The sequence below is a fragment of the Leuresthes tenuis genome, unplaced genomic scaffold (assembly GCF_036924035.1).
Source record: "Leuresthes tenuis unplaced genomic scaffold, fLeuTen1.0.hap1 SCAF_14, whole genome shotgun sequence".
Classification (NCBI taxonomy): domain Eukaryota; kingdom Metazoa; phylum Chordata; class Actinopteri; order Atheriniformes; family Atherinopsidae; genus Leuresthes; species Leuresthes tenuis.
The window spans coordinates 24,310,886-24,331,413 of record NW_027325368.1 but is presented as its reverse complement, the minus strand read 5'-3'; the positions used below and the strand labels follow the sequence as shown (position 1 = coordinate 24,331,413).

Sequence of the window (20,528 nt, the reverse complement as noted above, 5' to 3'; positions counted from 1 at the left end):
TGACCTGTTGATTAATGGTGATGTAGGTTCTATTGTTTGATTCTATTGTTCTAACCTGGTGCTGGCTGATCTCACTTTGCATTTGACACTGTAGATCATAATATTATGCTTGGCAGACTCAGGAGATGGGTGGGTATTTCAGAAACTTTTGACAGTTATGAGATGTGGGTAAAGACCAAAAGAATGAGACTGAAACACAAAATTAACTTCCCTTGAAAGGTATCAGCGCATTCAGGTTAATACTTATTCGGTTGGCACAGTGAACTATGTTCACAGACGATCGTTTCTAAAATTGCGCTACTTTGCAGAGCATTATTCTGAAATTCACAGGTTTCCTTCACTGAACCTCTGCCTGTCTTTACCTCTGAGAGACTGCCACACTAAGGTTCTCTTTCTATACCCAATCCTGTTACTCACTTGTTACTAATTAACCGTACTATTTTCAACATGCTCTTCAAGCTGTGTCGTTTTATTAACACTTGCAGTGCTTTTCCAGTCTTTTGTTGTCCCCATCCCAACTATTTTCACTGCCATCAATTTCACGACAAACTACAATTTTTCAGGAATTAGAAAAATATCTACCCTTTACCATTTGATATTTTTTTTATGTTTTCAACAATTAATTCAATTTGGGATTTAGTATTTTCAAATAATGGCATTCTGTTTTTATTTACACTTTACATAGTTTCAAAATTTTTTTGGACTTAGGCGGTATGATCTCTTTGTCATATACTGTTCTTCAGACCCAAAAAGATTTACGAGGGAGGTTACGGGTCGGGAGCAAAGAGAGACTGACTTTCTTTGGGCAAGCTCAGATGAACCCTCTGCATTCAACTCGTCAAGCAATAAAAGTTAAAGCCAACTTCATCCATCAGCTCCAGGTCAGCCTCTTTAACAATCATTTAAATGATACAATAAAATCTACTTTAATATTTCATGCTTGAATTGTCAAACACGCTGATTTGCATAATGCTGTCACTGGTGACTTCGGTCAGCAGTTGAACAAATGATGTAAAGCCCCCTCCAAGAGTCTACACTACAGTTCACAGCAGAAAAGGCCAATATTAAACCAGTTAATCTGTAATTGCTGTTACAGCTGCAGCTCCCCTCCTTGGCTATAATTGAGGGAGAAGTATGTTGGAACCCTAAAGACAACAATGACTTTGATTATCAGGCCAGAGGGAAGCTGAGAATAGAGCGACAGGAGTGCCAAGTGAGTTAAACAAATACAACAGGCCTTTTTATTGCTGATTCTTTGTTGTTTCTGATAAATGTCTCTCAACAAAGTGCTGTTTTTTCAGCTTTCAGTACAGTTGAACGGAACATCAGGCAGAGTCGGTCTGCATTCGTCTCTCAGTCACCCCTTCAAATCAAAGATTCCCAAAACACTACAGGTGGGCTGCTTTGGTGTTATCGTAAACTTTAATATTGTATTATTGTTGTAAATTATTTTACTGTTTGTCCTGTTTAGGTAAAGGCCTCTGCAGACATCTCAGTACCTGGCAAAGGAAGCAGCGCAATATATGTGAAGGCTGATGGAAAAGACAGAGTGACACTGAATGCCCAGATGTCCAACTCCCTGCAGAAGCGAAACAGAGCTGTGGGACTCAGAGTAAACCTTTCCCAGAGCCTGCTGCCCACAGCCGCAAACCTGAATGTAAACATAGCTGCCAACATGTCCTCAGACAGGTTTGTCCATCATTATTTATAAGATCATTTTAACAAGCTGGTCATGATCTCTATTTTGTCCGTAGCTTTATACTGACTACACCATGAAAGATGCTGACTGCCTCTTTATGAACTTCTGATCTTTTGCATTCCTCTCCTTTCTTCTTCAGTGTGTTTCTACATGGCTCCTTAACACAGGGACAGGAGACTCTGCTGGCTCAGGTCAAAGGGTCTCTAAATAGCTCCCATGGTCTCCAGCTGGCTATGTCAGGAGACTTGAGGCACTCCATGACCAGTTTAAATGTTCTTCCTACAGTTCTTGGGCTGGATGGGCTATTTGAGCAGTCTGGCACTTTAATTGAAGGTAGAGCTTGAGACGCAAATGTTAATTATAATAACTTTGAAATTAAACCCTCGGTTATTTCATTTAGTTAAAAGTTCAAGTGTCTTGGCCTGAAAAGCAGCATCATGACTTTACTCTCTTTGTGTGTCCCAAGAGCAATTTATAAGACTGTGTTTTTGTGTTGTTGTAGGAAAGCTGAGAATTAGATTGATGGAGACAGTGCACAGCGTAGAGCTGAGACAACAAGGGGATGCTGCAAAAAGTTTGGACATAGATGATGACGAGGACACGATGGGAGAAATGTTCCAGGGGGCCCGTGATTGGCTGTGTGTTTGGTCAGGGTCGGAGCATTTGTGTGTTAATGTCAGCCGGCAGCTGGTGAACCAAAGAGGGGGAGAGCTCTTTGTGCAACTCTCTCATTCTTTCTACCTGCTTAATGCCACAGGTGTTCTTTACAATATCCATTAAATAGGTAGTATATAGATCAAATATTGTTATATACACACATACGTATATGTATCTCTTTATCTTCTGGATACAGGTATACCTGCCAACAGTAGTGCTCAGCTTTTGTGGACCCAGGATGACGGTCAACTGTCGGTCCTGGTAGAACTGCTGGCTGAACCTGAGTATCTTAAAGCTGAGTTTCGCAGAGGCAGGACAGACCATCTTATCCCACGATGGCATTACTTTTCTAGGTTGCAGCACCAAGTTAAGGCCCTACTGAGAAGAGGCTTATCTAGCTCCTTTGAAGTTGAAGCACATTACCAGGTGTCTGTCTGTCTGTCTGTCTGTCTGTCTGTCTGTCTGTCTGTCTGTCTGTCTGTCTGTCTGTCTGTCTGTCTGTCTGTCTGTCTGTCTGTCTGTCTGTCTGTCTGTCTGTCTGTCTGTCTGTCTGTCTATCTATCTATCTATCTATCTATCTATCTATCTATCTATCTATCATCTATCTTTTAACTCCTTGGAATGGATTTTGGAACTCACATTAAATGTTAGAATTCTCAGGAGTAAATAAGCCTGTGCTTATTTGCATTTTTAAGAATAATTTTATGTTGTTCTTCCCCAAGTTAGAAACAGCTGGATTGGACACAGGCTTGGTCTTATATATGGAAGACCAGAGAATTGCTGACTTTCTTTTTAATACTGGATCGAGAAACAAAACCACCATTTTGGTAGTGTCTCTGTGGCAACAGATCAAGCTGCTCCAGGGACTCATATATGCCTCTGTAAAGGTATTTTTATAATATTCGCAGAAATTAATTTGTAGAATTTGACTGAAAATGAAAATACATAAATTCACTGTATTCTTTTGTATGTAACAAAAACAAAAAGGTTAAAATAAGTCTTTGACATGTAGATACTCAAATATGGATTACTTTGGAACAGATAAACTAATTTGATTTTGACTGTGACCTAAATATTGACACAAAGACATGAGAATGATTAGCTCGTGGAAACACAGCAAATAAGCATAACCCATGCTCACCAGTAATCAGTAGTATTGAATGAAGCACCAAGAACATGATTGAAATACTATCTCAACAACACACCAAATAGCATGCCAAGGAATGACATTATTATATGTGGTTGGTCTAAAATAAATATTTAGAAATTCTTCCATTCTCCTCCTTCAGAGAAAACAAACTTTGCCCACATGAGGTTTTGTTTTCACAGATGAACTGCACAGGGGACATAACCGCAGACCGGCTCTCAGCTCACTGTTATGGAAATGTCGCTGACCGCCCAGTGGAGGTACGAGCCTTTCGCTCCCATAGGCCACACAACAGGTTTTGCTATGGCCTGTCGCTTACTCACTTTAGCCTAAGTGCTAAAGCAAAAGCCTGTTACAGTTCCAATGGTCAGATGGAGCTCAGAGCTAACCTCACTCATTCCTCTGTACTATTGCTGACATATTTAGGCATGCCCAATAAATCTGGTTTTAGGCTCCTCCTCCGGCCTGGGCCTCAAAGGTGGGTCATGGGGACTGGGATGGAGTTTGGCCCCTGGAGAACAGACCTGAGCATCGGACTAAGGTTGGAGATGCCTGGGCTATACGGCTGGCACGGCCTGCTTGAATATGGCAACCATAGTGTTACACATAAGGCTGTAGCAATGGGTCGGATAAGGTTGGAAAGCTGGTGTAACATCTGGGCAGGTGCCAGTGTAGAATGGAACACCATCATCTCCAGCCTGTCGGTGTCTATTCGGTGTACAGGAGCGGGGAATCTGGTGTGGGTGCAGTTTGGAAATACTGAGGGAGTTGTACCTCATAAAACCTCCTTAACTGTACATGTACAAGCAGGAAAAGATGGACTCAAAGGATCTCTGAGTTTTATAAACCAGGAGGACTCCATCCAGAGTCTGTTGTCTGTGCTACTGAAGGAGCAGAAAGCTGAGGTGGGCTGGAGCCTACTGCACCACTGGGATTCTATTGCCTCATTTATTCCAAACAGAGTGGAGCTCCAAGGGTCAGGTCAGATCCGTGATAGTTCCTTCTCTGGGAGTGCTCGATTATCTATCGATGCAAGATTTCTACAGGTTAACATCTCTGGTACCCTGGGGCCTTCTACCTCCTTCACAGCCACGCTTCAGCAAAACCTGACTTTGCATTGTGTACAAGAGGTGCTCACTATTTTCATGTTGACCACAGCAATTGAAGCCCATTTTGTGGTGGAGACTGATATGTGCTCCATGCTTCTCCTGGCAAACCAACACAGGGGGAGAAAGAACGGCAGGACCCAATGGAGGGTTTTTGTTCATCAACAATGTGTTTTTCTGAAGGTTAGACAGGAAAGAAGAAAACAAGGACACTTGTTTCCCACCAGAGGGAAAGCTAAAGAAACATCTTCATATTGGAGATGACTCTTGCTTTTCTATAGTGGCTCAAATTGCATCTGACCAGTCACACGGTCAAAATTAGCTAAGCATCAGGTTAATTAATGATGTTAGCATCCATCTCAAAGCGGACCTAATGGCTATTGTTAGCCGGTTTAAATTCTGACTGTCAACGTTGTGACATTATTGACCTGCAGAGCAAATTACCCACAACACTGGTTTCCAAAAGAATTCAGGAGAAAGTCCACTAATGTGAAACATTAAACAAAATATATGCCTGAAGCACTGTAAATGTACAACTGAAAATGGGGATTAATTTATGCTAAATTGTCCGGAATGTCAAATAACTGGTTGTAATCTATCTTTTTTATTTTTTCCATTTTTTTTCCATTACAGACTTTTCTACCTCCACAAACCTCAGTCAACATCTCAGTCACCCACTCAGGTTGTTTCACAAATCTAAGTACAGTCCTTCAGGCATGGGGGGTACTGAAAGGAAGTCTTGGTCTGTCCCTAACTTGTGAACCGCACCTTACACTGAAGGCATCTTTGGTACACTCTATAGAGGCAATAAAGACGCAATTTCCGACTCAGGGAGAGCTTCTCTTTAATTTCTCAACTGTAAGTAATCCAAGGGTGGCGATTGGCCTGGAGCTGGGACAATGTTATTTCAGAGGTAATATGGGGAACGCCGTGGCTTCACAGACTGAATTTGGGCAGTCTTCTTGCAGTGTCAATGTGACCAGCTACTGTCCTTTACTAAAGGTAAGATTTATTATTATTTAATTTATGTGTTTTGTTTTTCAGTACTGCCTAACACTGGCTATGGGAAACCTGATTAAATTATTATATTTCACAGTGACATCACAATGATTACACTGCCTCCTTTAAAACATAATTTGAGCCCTATTAGAGGGCAGAGCTATAGTTCGCTTTTCATGGCAGCAGTAGACAAGCGAGAAGTACAACATCATAGATGTTGTTCACCTTAATGTATGTTGTCCACCTGTGTTTATGGTTTAGGGAACAATCCTCCCTGTGTCCCTGGCGCTTCATGGCCTCCTATCAATTATTCCCTGCCAGCTGACAGTGTCCTCCTCACTAAGGGCAGACAACCAAGATCTCTCTCTAGAGCTAAATAAGTCCTGCAGGTCTCCACATCTATCTGGGACCCTCAGACACTCCTTCCTTGAGCTGAGGAGGCAGGGTCTGCCACAGATTGTCAACATAGAGGCTACTGCTCCTGAAGGCCCTGAGCAGGCTGGGGCTCTGTTTATCAAAGTTGGGACATGCAACATTAGAGCCAGCAGAGTCATAGAGGCCAGAGGAAGTGCACAGTGGCTTTGGGCTTTGGAGTCAAAGTGCCCAGTGTTATGGGTAGGACTTTATTCAATAATTCATCCAATCAAATGTAATTTTACTCTGTCTTTGTCTTTATGTCCATTATGTACATCCAAAGTCAGATCAAAGAGGAAATTATACAGTTTGGTTTGTTTGCTACCTCTTTTAGTCAAACTAACAGCAGACTTGTTGCCCATTAAAGGCTCTTCTGAATGGCTCAGTGTGGCAGGATCCTCAAGGCGTCTGGTCAGCTTTGCTCGACATTGACCTAAAGGGCAGGAAAGCTTTCCTAAAGCTTAATGTAAAGCCCTGGCCAGAGCTAAGTGTAGAAGGTGAGCTCAACAATGACATCTCTGCTCTCAGACATCTGCCAAAACGTTGTAGACTGAGATTAACCAGCAGGTTCATAAAACTGCAACATGATGTGGAAGTGCTGGTCATGATGGAGGAGTGCGCAGTCAGGGCCAGTGGAGCTGTGATGTCACAGCCTGACCTGCAGGGGTCACTAGTGTATCACAACAACTGCACAGTGATCCAGGTACAGCTGCCACTAAATGCACTCTTTACACATGGAATATTGTTCATCTCTCATTGCCTGTAATATATAATATTTTTCTGTTTCCTGCTTATGTTTCTAGGAGTGGGGTAGTCCACACAGAATGCAGGCTTCTGGGTCTCTGGTTATCTCCACAGCTTTTGTTGATTCTCACATCTCTGCGGTGATAGACGACACAGAGTTACAGGCTCTGTTGGCTCTCAGAAAAACTGATGTATGAAATCAGAAGCACCTGAAAGATTTGACCATTTTGTATTTGTCACATTTCCGGAAATGTTAAAAACGTGCCTATGATATTTTAAATAAATTCACAGTTCCTTACATTTTCTTCTGCTGCAGGATCAGAATGAAGCATCACTTCATGTAAACCACTCTGTGCCCCTGTTGAAAAAACTTGGTCTCCCCTTGAATACTGCGCTGAAGATGAAATCTGGGAGTCACAACAGTGGTTCATACTTTTTTATATTCAACAGCAGTGCAGGAGACCAAAAGGTTTGACAGATCAGTTCATTGAAAAGTTTTTCAGTATTTTGTTTATTTTTGTAACATGTACATTTAAACCTTTAGCACCCGAAGTCAAGGATTCTATGCAGGATATGTTTTTAAAACTTATAAATATTGGGGGGAAGAACAATCACAACACTATAAAGTTATCTTTATCTTTCTGTGTGGTGCACTATTACTTAACCAAAACCAAACAATAGAAGGATTGTCATTGTTCATATTTTTTTCTGAGTTCTTTAACAAGGGCTACTGTTGACTTTCTGAAATGTTTTCAGTTAAGTCAGAAGATGGAAGTGGCAAAGACCTCTGAGGCAGTGAGAGTTAAGTGTGATTTTAGACACACACTGAATTATCTTATGGATCTGGGAGTCCCTTCAGTCAACAACATACAGGTTATATCAGTCATATATACCCCAAAAAAACTAAATGACAAATTAATGAGGTTGAGTGGATGTTAGCTAAACCCCAACAATGACTATGTGCAGGTGGAACTTGGAGCTTGTCAAGGGAAGGCCTTGACCTTACTGTCCCAGTGTGGAGATGAACAGGCAGGGCTAAGGCTTCATATAAAAAGTTTTCCTCTGATCAAAGAAGTAAGAGGAAACATGTGGCACAGCTGGTCATGGTTACATGACCAAGGGCTGCCGCTTAATATGGAGGTACAGTTACGTACTTGCATTGTATTCAATGACCCATATAACTTGGATTGCTCATGTGTTCTTAAACAGTTACACTAAAGAGAAGTTTCTGTCCTGATTTTTTGTTGTTGTATTCTTTACAAGGTCTTATGTTCTATCCAAGGAACCTTATCCCAGCTTCAGTCAAATGCTCAGCTCAGTGTGGCCGGACACAAGCTGCTCACGTCTGGTTTTAATGTCAGTGGCACTGATGGACATCTGGCTGCACGTTTCTCATATTCTCCTTCAATTTTCAATCAGACAAGGACACCTCACAAACTGGACACTCTCCTGATAACTCAATTCAAAGGTAAAATGGAATTAAAGGTGTGTTTAATTTTTGCTGAATGTGCCTTTTTATAATGGTTCTTAAAGTTTGAGATGTCTAACTCTAGCTGCAGCTGTTACTGTTTACTGTCTGAGAGCAAAAGGCTCATTCAGACAAACCCTCTCAAAATCTTGTTATTATGTTTTGAGAATGCTTTAAGGCAAATATTAAGCCAATTTTAAAATATGACAGTTTCAAAAACATGAACAAATTTTAACTTTCTCTCCTCTTTTCAACCGATCTCCATACTTACACCGATTTCAACTATTTTGGTCTCAAAATGTTCAACTCTTTCAGGTGATTCCAGCTTTGACTTTTGGTGTTTCTAACTTTTATACTATTTAAGATATTTAACATTTCATTAAACTTATATTGAAATTTCAGTTGTTTCTCCGCTTTTCAATCGAACTACTTCTGCATACTTACACTGATTTCAACTATTTTGGTCTCAAAACGTTCATCTTTTTCAGGAGATTAAGGCTTTCACTTTTGGTGTTTCTAAATTTTTTATTTTTTTAAATATTTAACATTTTATTCCAATTTTCTGCACTTATTATGCAAAATCACATTTCAACTGTTTCTCTTCTTTCCAACCTAACTACTTCTGCATACTTTCACCGATGTCTACCATTTTGGTATCTAAACGTTCAGCTCTTTCAGGAGATTCTACCTTTCACTTTTGGTGTTTCTACTTTTTACACTTGAAAATATTTAATATTTTATTCAAATATCAACTGTTTCTCCTCTTTTCAACCTAACTGCTTCTGCATACTTTCACCGATTTCAACTATTTTGGTCTCAAAATATTCAGCCCTTTCAGGAGATTCGAGCTTTCACTTTTGGTGCTTCTAACTTTTATGCTTTTTAAAATATTTAACATTTTAATAAAATTTTAGGCATATTTAAGGCAAATTTCAAATTTCAACTCTTTCTCCTCTTATCAACCTAACTACTGCTACATACTTTCAGCTAGAGACACCATTCAAAGTTTAAACGGCTCACAAGACATTCAGCTATTACCAAATGGGTCAGCTTTTTCAAATATTAAGCTAATTTTTAAATATGACCATGGTTTCAAAACCATGAAAAAAACTTCTCAATTTGTTTGGCCCTTTCATCAAATCTTCTGTTTTTCCAGTAGGTTTAAATCATTCCACTATTGTTATTTCAGCTTCAAATTCCTTCAACCAAGACTTCAGCAACTGGCTTTTTAGCAATTGAAAGATTTTCCACTTTTTTAACATTGTCAGCTATCACTATTCAACTTCATCAGCATTCTCTCTGCTGTTTCGCAGGAACAGCTTTTTCTAGTTTACTTTTTTCCTATATGGTTAAGATTTTTATGAAACTCCCGCTTCAAAAGTATTCATTATTTCCTACCCATGATTTGCAAGACCTAACTCTGACCTTCAGTTGTACCAATTTGATTTACTATTACTAATTTTTACTATTACAGTTTTCAGCTTAGTTTTAATGCTAACTTCTATGTTCTTGCTTGATATCTGTTTAAGAAAATCTGACATTTTTAAATTACAAACAACTGTTAGTATTCTGACTGTAGCCTGAGACAGCGGTGCTCTGATATCCTCTGCAGGCTCTCAGCGAAGTGGCTCATTAGATGTTCGTAGCCAGGGCTGGAGGGTTCGTGTGGTGGGGGACATTGGGGGCTGGGGGACACATGGAGGGACAAAGGAAACCAGAGTCACACTGAAACACACAGTACAAGGAAAAACTCGCCCTGCCTTGCAGGTACTGTAAGGTCAACATGCACACAAATTTCCAACAACTTTGTTTCTCTGTGCTAACCACCTCCCTGACTTGATTATAGGTTGAGGCCTGGGGAAGGCTAACTGAGTCACAACTGAGGTGTTCTATGGCCGTAAACCCTGAACTGAGCTCCTCATTTGCACTCATCATCCAGGGACACCATGTCCCTCATAGGTACTGCTGATACACACAAACTGACTCTGTGTCAGACATTCTGTGATGGTATTTAAAAAGTCAGAGAAACAAACTAATACTATCCATTACAGCATATGCTCTTATAAGCACATGCACTCACATATAAATGTGTTGTCTAGCAAGGACCTTGTGATGAAAGTGGTCCACAGCATTCCCAAGATGTTGGTCTATCTGCCCTCTCAACTTAATGTTCGATCTCAGGTGGGTTTTAATTACCAGAGGCGTTAATTCTATTCAAACTAAAAATCGACACACGCTCTCCAAAACCTGTGCATCTCCTGTTTTGTAGTCAGTCAATGCATGGACTTGTCAGCATGAAAATGGCATGTCTCAGAAAGAGAACTATCTCTCTGCCCTCCCAGCTGAACCAGTCTCGGACCAGTGTGGCAGGTTTGCTGGAGGTGTTGTCAGGCAGGAGGAAGCTGTGGGCTTGGGGGGAGCTTGCGGCCATTGAGAGCGGATACAGACAGGCTGTAGAGCTGAAACACTCCTGCCCACAGGTATTTAGGAGCTCAATTATATCTCGACTGTTGATAAAATCTGTGTATAAGGTCTGCCCTCAGAATACATGACATTTTTTTTACTCGCAGCACTGAATGGTAATTGTGGTGTCTAATTTGATCACACACTATGTACACTACTGTTTATACACTAAGAAACCTAAGATGCTGAGTGCTAATTTGAGTTTTGTGGATAGTATATTATCAGCTGATGTGTGTTTCCTCGTCCTGTCAACTTTAACAAGATAGAACACATTAGATTTTAGTTAGTGCCCTCAAAATAACACCCTCTTCAATATTTGACTCTTCTTGTCCTACAGCTCCTAAACGGCAAGTAGTTCCAGCATCTTAAATGCTTAATAAATAAGTGTTTTTGTTCTGCAGCTGAAGCCACTGCCCAGGACCATCACAGTGAGGACAGTGTATGAGGGCAGGGACTGGAGCTACCAAGTTCAACAGGCAGCTGTGTGGGGTAATCACGAGTTCAGCTTGTCTGGTCTGTACTCTGATCCTCCAACACTGGAGATTGGGAACCAAACACTGAAAGGTGAATTTTTACACACCTACCTTGCTGAGCTTTCTAAAAGGCCACATCAGGACTGTGTAAAGTGCATGCAGAAAGTTTTCAGACTAATCGTTGTGTCGATTCTTTTTTCACTCCAGAATTATTTGTATTTTTTTTTTAGATTCATATAGTTTTTTAACTTTGTTATGAATTACAGTGATATATTAATAAAAAAAACAATTCAGAGTCTTTTCATACTACTTACTTAGAGCACCTTTGGCAGAAAAGTCTTCTTGGAAATTATTTGATTGTTTTGTGGCTCACCCATCTTCTGGAGACTTCTCACATTCGCAGAATTGTTGAAGTTAAATCCAGTTGGAGGGGAGTGTAAGTGCATAGTCATTTTCAGGTTTCTCCAAAGACATTCTGCTGAGTTCAGGTTCAGTTTCTGGCTGTTTTACCAAAGCCACTCCCATGCTTTTTTGACAGTTTGCCTCAGGTTGTTGTCTTGTTAAAATGTAAATCCTTGTCCAGGCCAGGGATAATTTTTACTCTAGAAAAAGATTTCACTCAGAGTTTCTCTACATTTTTGTGCATCCATCGTTCTTACTATCCTGATTAGTCTCCCAGCCCCTGTTACAAAAAAATAAAATAAATCACCATGCTTGACTATAGGGTGGTATTGATGAGAAGTTAAAGCTGAAGTTGGATTTTAAAAGTGGGAAAGAGACTAAAAGAAACTGCAGCTTCATTTCATAATAACACGGAGACAAGTTTTACACCAGAACTCTGTCGACAACAGGATGGATTTTATCCTTTTTTATGTGACATTTAACGAGTCAGGCCACTCTTATTGGAAGAGCACTGCTCCAGTTGTTGTCATTCTTCAAGGTTATACCAGCTCCACACAGAAACTTTGGATCTCATTCATAGTCACTTTTGGACTTTAGTCACCTGTATGAAAAACACCCATAGTTCTTGGTCCCCCGATTGGCTGAAAAGTAATTTCAAAGAAGTTTTAAGGTTCTAAGTCTTCAATTCCAAACATATTGAGGCTTCTGTGATTTGGGATGCTTTCAGTGCTGTAGAAGGTTTCTTGTATCCTTCCACGTTGACAAAATCCCACAATTCCAGCAAGTCTACTACAGTTCTTTCTATCATAGCTTGGTTTTCTCTCTGAGATACACCATCAAAAGAAGGGAATTTGATCAATTTTAAGATGAGTCTTAAACATTACAAAATGTGGAAAACCTGAAAAAGTCTGAAAAGTTTCTGTTTTCACTGTTGATAAAACACGAACTTGACACTGGGTGAACAGTCCTTGAATATTATATCCAGTTATATTATCTAGCTGACTACATATTATTAAAGTCTCCCTTGTGTCCTTGACATTAGTTCAGATCAGCTGTATTCCCCGTTTGACCAGTTTGGAGGTGATACTGGAGCGCTCCTCAGAAGGAAGACTGGACAGTGTTTTACTGGGCTGGATGAGGCACGGAGAACACGAACAGGTCAGACTGAACAAAGTGTCTCATTAACCGGATACATTTTTAAAATTATTTTTGTGATATTAGCTTTTGATTGTAACTCAGTCATTTTTATCTCTAATAGCCGTACCTCATTGTAAGAATTGTTATTGAATGGATGATTTTTTTCATTATGTCCTGATTCTTAAAACTTTAGAATTGAAAGAAGGCGCCATAAAGTCTGAGTTAAGTTGCTTGCAGCTAACAGCTATAACGTTCCACAGAGCACCCTGATGCCAGCTTTGTATATGATAATTGAATAAAGTCAAATTAGTATATATATCTCCTGTCTATTTATAAAACATACCAGAGTTTTATGAAATGCCATGTATAAGCATCTGTTTGGATTTCTCTTTTCTTTTTTTTTTCCTTTTTTGTCTCCTGTAGGTCAGAGCTCTCAGTGCATGGAGTCGCTCTGAGGAGAGAAACGAGACTAAACTGGAGCTGAAGCAGCCCTTCTCCTCCACACTGAGCCAGCTGTCCCTGCTCACACTGTCACACAGCTCACAGAGGGAACAACGCAGCAGCCACCAAGTGCTCAATGATATTCACACATTTATTTTACATTTATGATAACATATGATAAATTCCAAACTCCGGTGTAACTTAAGAAATGCTTGTGGACTCTGTGTGTCTGTGTGTGTGTGCGCAGACCCATCTATCATGGAACAGTGCAGCCCCTGTCAACATTTCTCTCAGTTTGAACAAACAGTGGCAGACCAACTCCAGCAGGGGGCAGGCGTGTGCACTGCTTTCAGCACAGCAGGTTGGTCAAGCCTCTGCATCTTCAAAAAGTTCACTGAGGCTACATGTGAGGGAAATATATTTGGACATCATCCATGTTCTTAAGATGCATGTTTGTGTGTTGGTTTGTGCAGATGGTAGTGTCCTCTGTTAAAGGTTGTGTGTCCGTGGGTCATGAGGGAAACTCCTATTCACAGAATGCAGAGTTAAAATGGGACAACAAGAGTGTTAAGCAAGGCTTCAAGTACCAGGTACTCGGCTTTATATTATGTGGAAAGACATTTGAATTCCACAAATAAAGGGCAAGGATTTTGAAATATTTTTTTTGTTTTCTTGTTATGTTCCAGAAAAGTTTGTGGGGAATGCACAGTCTTCAGGTTCATGTTGGTCTGGACAGATTGTCTCCTGCGCCCTGTCCTTCACACACACTCCTAGCCAAAGTTCAAACCAACCTTATGGATCATTTGGAGCACACAGTGTTGCTGGGTGTCTGTCCATTAGACCCTGTGAGTACAAACACTTACCCACCTTTTGTTTCTTACTGAAAGGCAAAGTGAAACAAACTTTACACAAGTAAGGATCTGGCAGTGAACATCTTTTAATTCAGTATATATACATTGTGCAGCCATATATTCTTTTCACTCAAATGATCCAATCTTAACTAAAGGCTTCGGCTTTGTTTCTTTCCTTTGTGTTTGTCTGTCAGACTCTATCATGGTCAGGAACTCACAGAGTGAGCTCAGGTGAGGAGCTTTTTTACACTCAGTCCCGCCTGTCATTGACAGGTCGACCGTACCAGTGCAGCTTCACCCTCGCCCTTACCAACTCTTCTACTGCTCACGCAGCTAACATCTCTCTGTTTTCTGAGGTAAAGCACATGATAATAGTCACTTATAATATACTTTGAATAGGAACACCTATATTTGGTTAGGTAGTAAAACATTTTGGCCTTTTCTCACTTCTATGACCTGCTGTTTTGTGGTTATGGTAAAAGGTTAGAAAAATATAATGGAAACTGATGGTTGATGTAATTTGTTGGAGTGAAAAGTTTTCACATGTTGTAAGATATGCTTAATTGCTTTTCGCATAGTAGGATTTTATCACTCTATGTCTGTAAAGCAGAAATGACGCTACAGCCAGCAGGAGGTTAGTTTAACTTGGCTTATACACTGGAATTGTTGTCAGTGGCTCCTCTCACCCTGAGCTAAGGTAATAAAATGGGGACTGGGGAACTCTCTGAAGAAAAGAGTCAAAATCACACTCTAATCTCTCTGTTGCAAACAGGCTCAACAAACCCAGTCGGTCCAATTCTCTGTCTTTTGTTTGATTTTCTTAGGCTGAAGTTAAACATTCCAGTTACAACGTTGTTGTTTTATTCCTGTTCTTATGAATTTCCCCTGTCACCTTTCTGTAACCCTGTGACTTTTTCAACAAGGTCAAGGAAAAGACCATTGAAAATTTTGACATAAAGTGATTTTTTGACCGTTGAACTGAATCCAGAGTCCCCCCCATGAGGCACACTTCTTTCAAATAATCCAACAGAAATTCATACAGGAATGTAAAAACAGAGTCAGAGAAAAGTAAAAAGAAATCATTCAAATAAATGGGCTTGGTGAAACAACTGTGGGGAGGAAATGCAAAGCTGAAAGAACATGCATAGATTAATCTAAAGAAATAAATATATGAATTAATATAACATAAATACTAACTAAATTAGATTAGTGGAATTAAGGGAGGGAAAATGCAAAGAAAAAAGACAAACAAATTCAGGGATAAAATGCTAAGCATCATTATTCTATCAATGAATGGATTAATGATGAATAATCAATAAAGGAAGTTGATATTAAAATAAACTTTTGCTAAACTAAAGTTTTGCAAAGTTTTGCAAAGCTAAATAATCTGGTTGGAAATTAAAGTAAAAATATAAATTTATTCACATTCTCTAAGTTAATTGTTGCTTTTTTGCCTTATTGTAGTAACATTTGTTGGCATAATAATTGATTTATGGAGTCATTTATCTATTTTTTTATCATGGCAGTTTCAGTTCACCAGCCTCTTGATGCAGGGACAGTATCAGCTCTTAGGTAGGAACTAAAAGAGACATTACAAAGTTCAATGAACTATAATTGTATGAAGTTGCTGCAATTATGTGCACAAAACAAATAGTTATCTGAGCTATGAAAAAGTTTCTTGTATTCCAAAATCCCCTTTAGGGCTGTTATGTGACACATGGTCTGAGGGACGACTTTAGGACAGCTCACACCTTTGTGGATGTTCCAAAAACAGGATATGGACACGTACAACCTCATTCAGTGATGTTTTAGGGTCAGTTCAAAAGCATCCCTTCAGAGTGGGTTTGTCATGGTCAAAGCTTTCACAAAATTGTTGCATCAATTCCAAATGCCAAATACAGATCAAAATCCTCCACCAACTTTGTGCAAAAAGTTTTGTTTTGTCAGCAGTTTTTTGTTAAAGGCTATTAGTTACTCAGTGCAGCAAGTCCTTATCGTCCAATAAAATTCTCAGATTCTTATTGTTTGTTCTTAGTGTTGTTCCTGATAAGTATACAGCTGTTCACTTTCCAGTCTAGGATGGGTAATTGGAGTGTGGAGGTTGGAGGCAGTGCCATGTCTTGGCTCCGCAGGTCATGTCTCCAGGTGCAGGCCACACTGGACGACAGAGAAAAGGTTTGGCTGAACGGGTCATTAGAGGGACGGTGTCTTCATACCACAGCCGGTTACACAAATGGTAAATAAAGAACAATCTCAGGACTAAATACAAAAATGTCAAAAACACGAAGACCACAAGGTGAAGAATTCTGTCCTTTTCTGTGCAGGTTCAGGCCTCAAAGAGGATTTAACTGTGGTGGCGTGTATGGGAGCAAATCACAGCCTGAGGATAAATGTGCAGAGAAGAGATGAGAAAAGAAAACCTGAAACTCTGGGAAGTGTTTTTCTGGGATCAGTCAACCAGAGGCTAAAGCTAAAAGCGAGTGGTTGTTTGCAGAGTTTAACTGCAGCAGAGGTATTGCTGATAGCATCAAAGCATCCCAAGCTTTAGCCCAGTTTGACACATTTTAACTTTGTTTGCTTTTGTTCATTTCCCAGGAACGGCTTCACTATTTGAGTTCTCAGATACAGACTAAACTCACAGAGAGAATGAAGACATTACAGCATCTCCTCATAGAATTTAGGAAACGGGTAACCACAACACACATGCTAGCATGCACAAAAAAAAAGCCTGTGTTGGCTTAGTGCTATCCAATAATGTTGGGATCTGACTTTGAAGGCGTTACTGCGATGAAGTTTTCAATTCTGTGCTGCTTTTTCTCTCAGTCCAGTTCTAGCCACCCGCTGCAAGAGTTGCGTGCTGTCACTCTTCATGTCTCAGAGTGGTCTGAGGCTCTGCTGAGACAAGGAGACAGAGATTTGTTGAGTCTGTGGCACAGAGGGCCCCTGCGTCACATCTTAACCAAGAGCCTACCCCGCTTTCTGAGTCTGCTGCAGGACGCCTCGCTGCTGGGACAACAGGAGCTGAGGCGTAAGTGCAGAGACAAGATGCTTGCCTATTGTTCCAGCTTAATGAGGACCAGTTCAGTTGCACCACCATTTCCCTCAACAGAAACTACGCAATGCAAAATAAATGTAATATCATGTGAATGTAAATTAAGACATTCCCTTTAGTTTTTTAGTGAAGCTTGTACTTACAGGCAAAAATCTAATTTAAGACACTTTAGTTCCTGTTCTTAGTCGTCTAAAATGTTAAGAACATCTCGTCTGTCTTTTGTATCATTATATATATGCCTTCTGATTTCTGTTGGATATTACTGAGTGTTTTGCTCTCCTCTCTACTTTATTTACTGTAACTTAAGTCTAGAAAATTGACACTTATTACAACAGGTCTCGTTTTCTGTTTCTTGGATGACTGTGAGTGTTTGGCTTTTCATCCTCAGGGCCACTCACCACTCTGGCAGGTGTATACCAGGATGTGAAGGGCCAGAGGTTGGAGGAGAAGTGGAGAGAAGCTGTTTTGACATGGACTGAGAGACTGATGGATGTCCTGCCTTTTCTGCTGGAAAACCACCACCTGAGGCCACTTTCACAGGCTGGAGTCATCGCACTCAGAATCGTTCTGGATGTGGTAGGAAAACTGCTCTCCACTGCCTTTTTTAAAAATAAAAAAAAATGTATTATCAATATTTGTTTGGCTTTTTCAAAGTGTTTTATACTGTAGACATTTCTTTCAACTATCCCAGATATTTCCGTGTTTGATATAGAGTATGTAGTTTTTGGAAACGCGGATCATTTTCCCTGTGAGAAACCTATTTCTAGAAAAGTTGAGAAATGTAAAAAAAATGTAAACAAATCTTAAATCTGTATTTGGTTAATTTGTTTGAAAGTTTATTGTATAGATAAAAGTACAAAAACTGAATTTCAGTCTCTTCACCGACCAACTTCATTGTATTCAGAAAACATAAATGTTTAAATTCTGATGCAGCAAAAAAGTTCATTCTACAGATTAATTAGTGACATGTGAGGGGGTCAGAAATTAGGTACAAGGATCATCTACCAAAGGCTTATGGGTCGTGGCTCACTGCTTTTTATTCCATTTGTTCTGTTCAGTGCAAGATTACAAAGAACTCTTGTCTTTTCAAATCTATGGCTCAGAATTGAAAACGATTCATGGAATCTGAGGAAATCTCACTGAGTTATGGCCTTTGTCACCTTTGACCATAACTCAGGTCATAACTCAGGCTGCACAGCATAAGAAATCATCATGGCACCATAATCAAAATAGCCACATGGGCTCGGGACTTACTTTAAAAACCATCTTCAGCCAACACAGTCTGCAGATGCATCCATAAATGTAACTTGAAACCTGATGAGGACTGAACAGAAACATGCCTTTACACCAGCTATATTAATGCTGTGGCATTAAATTTTAATTTTAATTGTTTATATTTCTTAAATACATTAGATTTGGTCAGTGAAGAGACTAAAAACAATGTTCTTTTATTTTAAATAAAGGTTCAACATTATGAATAAATGACAGATTTATGTTTCTATTGAATTTTAGAAGCTTACCAAACTTTTCTGGAAATGTGGTATGTATACAATGTTATTATGATGCGCAAGTGAATAAAAGTCAGGGTCTGTAAAATAGAGTGCATGGCGAGGACCAGACTAAAGACTAATATAGCAATAAGCAACGAGACTGTACATTTTCTCAATCTTTCGTGACAATTGTTGATTTTCTCTGTCAATCAGGCAGGACAACAAACCTTCCATTGGACTGAAACCAAGTTGGCCATGGCTCTGTCAGGAGTCAGGAAACGACTTGCCTCTTTGTACAAATTCTCCCCCAGGTAGTACACAGATCTGAGACTTGCTGAAAAAGCCCTGTAAACCTTGTCTTTCATAAAATGGCTTAAGCATGTTGATGAGGAGATATATTCTTCATTTTGTTTCAGAAGACCGATGTGAGAAAAATCTTGATGTTTATTTCAGTGAATGCTGTCGACTATGTTGCTGTTTCTCAACAGTGTTTCAGTTACCTTGTTTTAAATTAAAGTAGATCTCAACAACATGTAGAGACATAGTCACTGAAATGCTCTTTGGATCTGTGTGAATGTTCAAGATAGAGTTGTGAAACGGTGCAAGTGTGTTGTTGAGATTAAAATGGTGGTTGTTTCTGAAAATAAGGTACAGTCCAATACGTAATTTGCTGTTGTAATCTCATTGCAAAACAGTCATTAGTTTGTGGTTGAATTTATTTATACAAAGTTTGCATTTGCTGCTAAATTACTAAATATTGAGCCAGAGCAAAACTGAGGATGCTTCCAGTAAGATATTTTGGATAAAATCCTATGTATATGTATATATCCTATATATATATATGACATTTTATTATTGTTGTTTTTTTTTTTTCAGAGAATGTGCAGTAATTTTGTCAGTGCCGCTACCACCCCCTGCCTCATCAAGGGTAGCTGAGGCTGGGCTGGTGGAGATCCTTCTGGAGGAATGGCTCCTGAGGCCCCTACAGGCCCTCGCCTCTGTAAGACCTACTGCTGAACTATATCGTCTCAAGAGGAAAATCATGGACAGCCCCTTCATACGTAAGACAAAAATTTCATGAGGGTTATGGTTTAACAGGTTCATTACAGCACCATGAAAAATCACTTGTGTTTGTATATCATACTGAACTTTGAAGTATGAATGAAAATAATACAGACTGAGACAAAAAAAAAATCATCAGAAAAAGTAATAACCCCCTGAAGTTTCCAGCTTTCCAGCTGTGCCACCTTCAGCAGCAAATACTTTCCAGTTTGAACAATTCCAGTTAATACCTAACATGCATGGGTGGGAGGAAGCCGGAGTACCCGGAGAGAACCCGGAGAGGCAACGGTGCTAACTACCACACCACTGTGCAGCCTGTTTCATGACTCCTGTCTCTCAAATAGTTTGACTCATCGAACCATGGAACACTCTTCCAGAGGGAACAAGGATAATCAAGACAAATATTAAACAATACTAAACTAAATATTAAACAAACCGCATCGTTCCTCTGGGTTAGCCATGGTTTTCACTTTGCAACTCTCCCATGAACACCAATTTTGATCTCTCTCTTTTGTATTGTATAGTCATGAATACTGAGTGCCTTATTGATGAGGGGGAAACCTGCAGTTCCTTCATTGTTTTCCTTAGCTGTCCCATGATATCCTGGATTAGCTTTCCAAGTAGTCTTAGAGGAATTTAGTTGGTCAGCCACTTCTGAGAAGGCCCCTTTTTGTTCTAAGTCTTTAACATTTGCAGGATCTGTCTCACAGTTGAGCTGTAGAATCAAGAATCATAGCTTTAACTTTGCAAGCCTTCGCAGTATGTTGTATTTCAGTCATCTTCTTCAGACCATGTAGCCAATTCATTCTATCTTTTTGAGATTGACTGTTAATGTTTAGATTGGATTGGGTTGGTTGTAATCAAGGCTGGCTGTGTCTGCTGTGGCTGGAACCAATTAGTAATGCAGTCCGGTAAGGTTTTTG

The 20,528-nt window shown here is 39.8% G+C and overlaps 1 protein-coding gene across 1 annotated transcript in view; it reads left to right on the top strand.

Moving 5' to 3' along the window:
- The window catches only part of LOC140268232 (uncharacterized), a 42,284-nt gene that overhangs the window by 17,986 nt on the left and 3,770 nt on the right, over positions 1–20,528 (top strand). Inside the window, exons 34-68 of the mRNA XM_072362998.1 lie at positions 744–881; positions 1,097–1,213; positions 1,302–1,394; positions 1,472–1,689; positions 1,839–2,032; positions 2,202–2,456; positions 2,553–2,782; positions 3,079–3,243; positions 3,686–3,763; positions 5,243–5,611; positions 5,870–6,223; positions 6,390–6,725; positions 6,826–6,957; positions 7,083–7,235; positions 7,523–7,639; positions 7,733–7,906; positions 8,030–8,234; positions 9,847–10,001; positions 10,081–10,193; positions 10,334–10,415; positions 10,577–10,714; positions 11,099–11,261; positions 12,615–12,730; positions 13,133–13,279; positions 13,398–13,511; positions 13,624–13,740; positions 13,837–13,995; positions 14,196–14,357; positions 16,075–16,237; positions 16,326–16,513; positions 16,597–16,689; positions 16,825–17,029; positions 17,442–17,629; positions 18,757–18,854; positions 19,420–19,604. Of these exons, the coding sequence (XP_072219099.1) occupies positions 744–881; positions 1,097–1,213; positions 1,302–1,394; positions 1,472–1,689; positions 1,839–2,032; positions 2,202–2,456; positions 2,553–2,782; positions 3,079–3,243; positions 3,686–3,763; positions 5,243–5,611; positions 5,870–6,223; positions 6,390–6,725; positions 6,826–6,957; positions 7,083–7,235; positions 7,523–7,639; positions 7,733–7,906; positions 8,030–8,234; positions 9,847–10,001; positions 10,081–10,193; positions 10,334–10,415; positions 10,577–10,714; positions 11,099–11,261; positions 12,615–12,730; positions 13,133–13,279; positions 13,398–13,511; positions 13,624–13,740; positions 13,837–13,995; positions 14,196–14,357; positions 16,075–16,237; positions 16,326–16,513; positions 16,597–16,689; positions 16,825–17,029; positions 17,442–17,629; positions 18,757–18,854; positions 19,420–19,604 (5,914 nt within the window). The remainder of the gene's footprint in view (positions 1–743; positions 882–1,096; positions 1,214–1,301; positions 1,395–1,471; positions 1,690–1,838; positions 2,033–2,201; positions 2,457–2,552; positions 2,783–3,078; positions 3,244–3,685; positions 3,764–5,242; positions 5,612–5,869; positions 6,224–6,389; positions 6,726–6,825; positions 6,958–7,082; positions 7,236–7,522; positions 7,640–7,732; positions 7,907–8,029; positions 8,235–9,846; positions 10,002–10,080; positions 10,194–10,333; positions 10,416–10,576; positions 10,715–11,098; positions 11,262–12,614; positions 12,731–13,132; positions 13,280–13,397; positions 13,512–13,623; positions 13,741–13,836; positions 13,996–14,195; positions 14,358–16,074; positions 16,238–16,325; positions 16,514–16,596; positions 16,690–16,824; positions 17,030–17,441; positions 17,630–18,756; positions 18,855–19,419; positions 19,605–20,528) is intronic.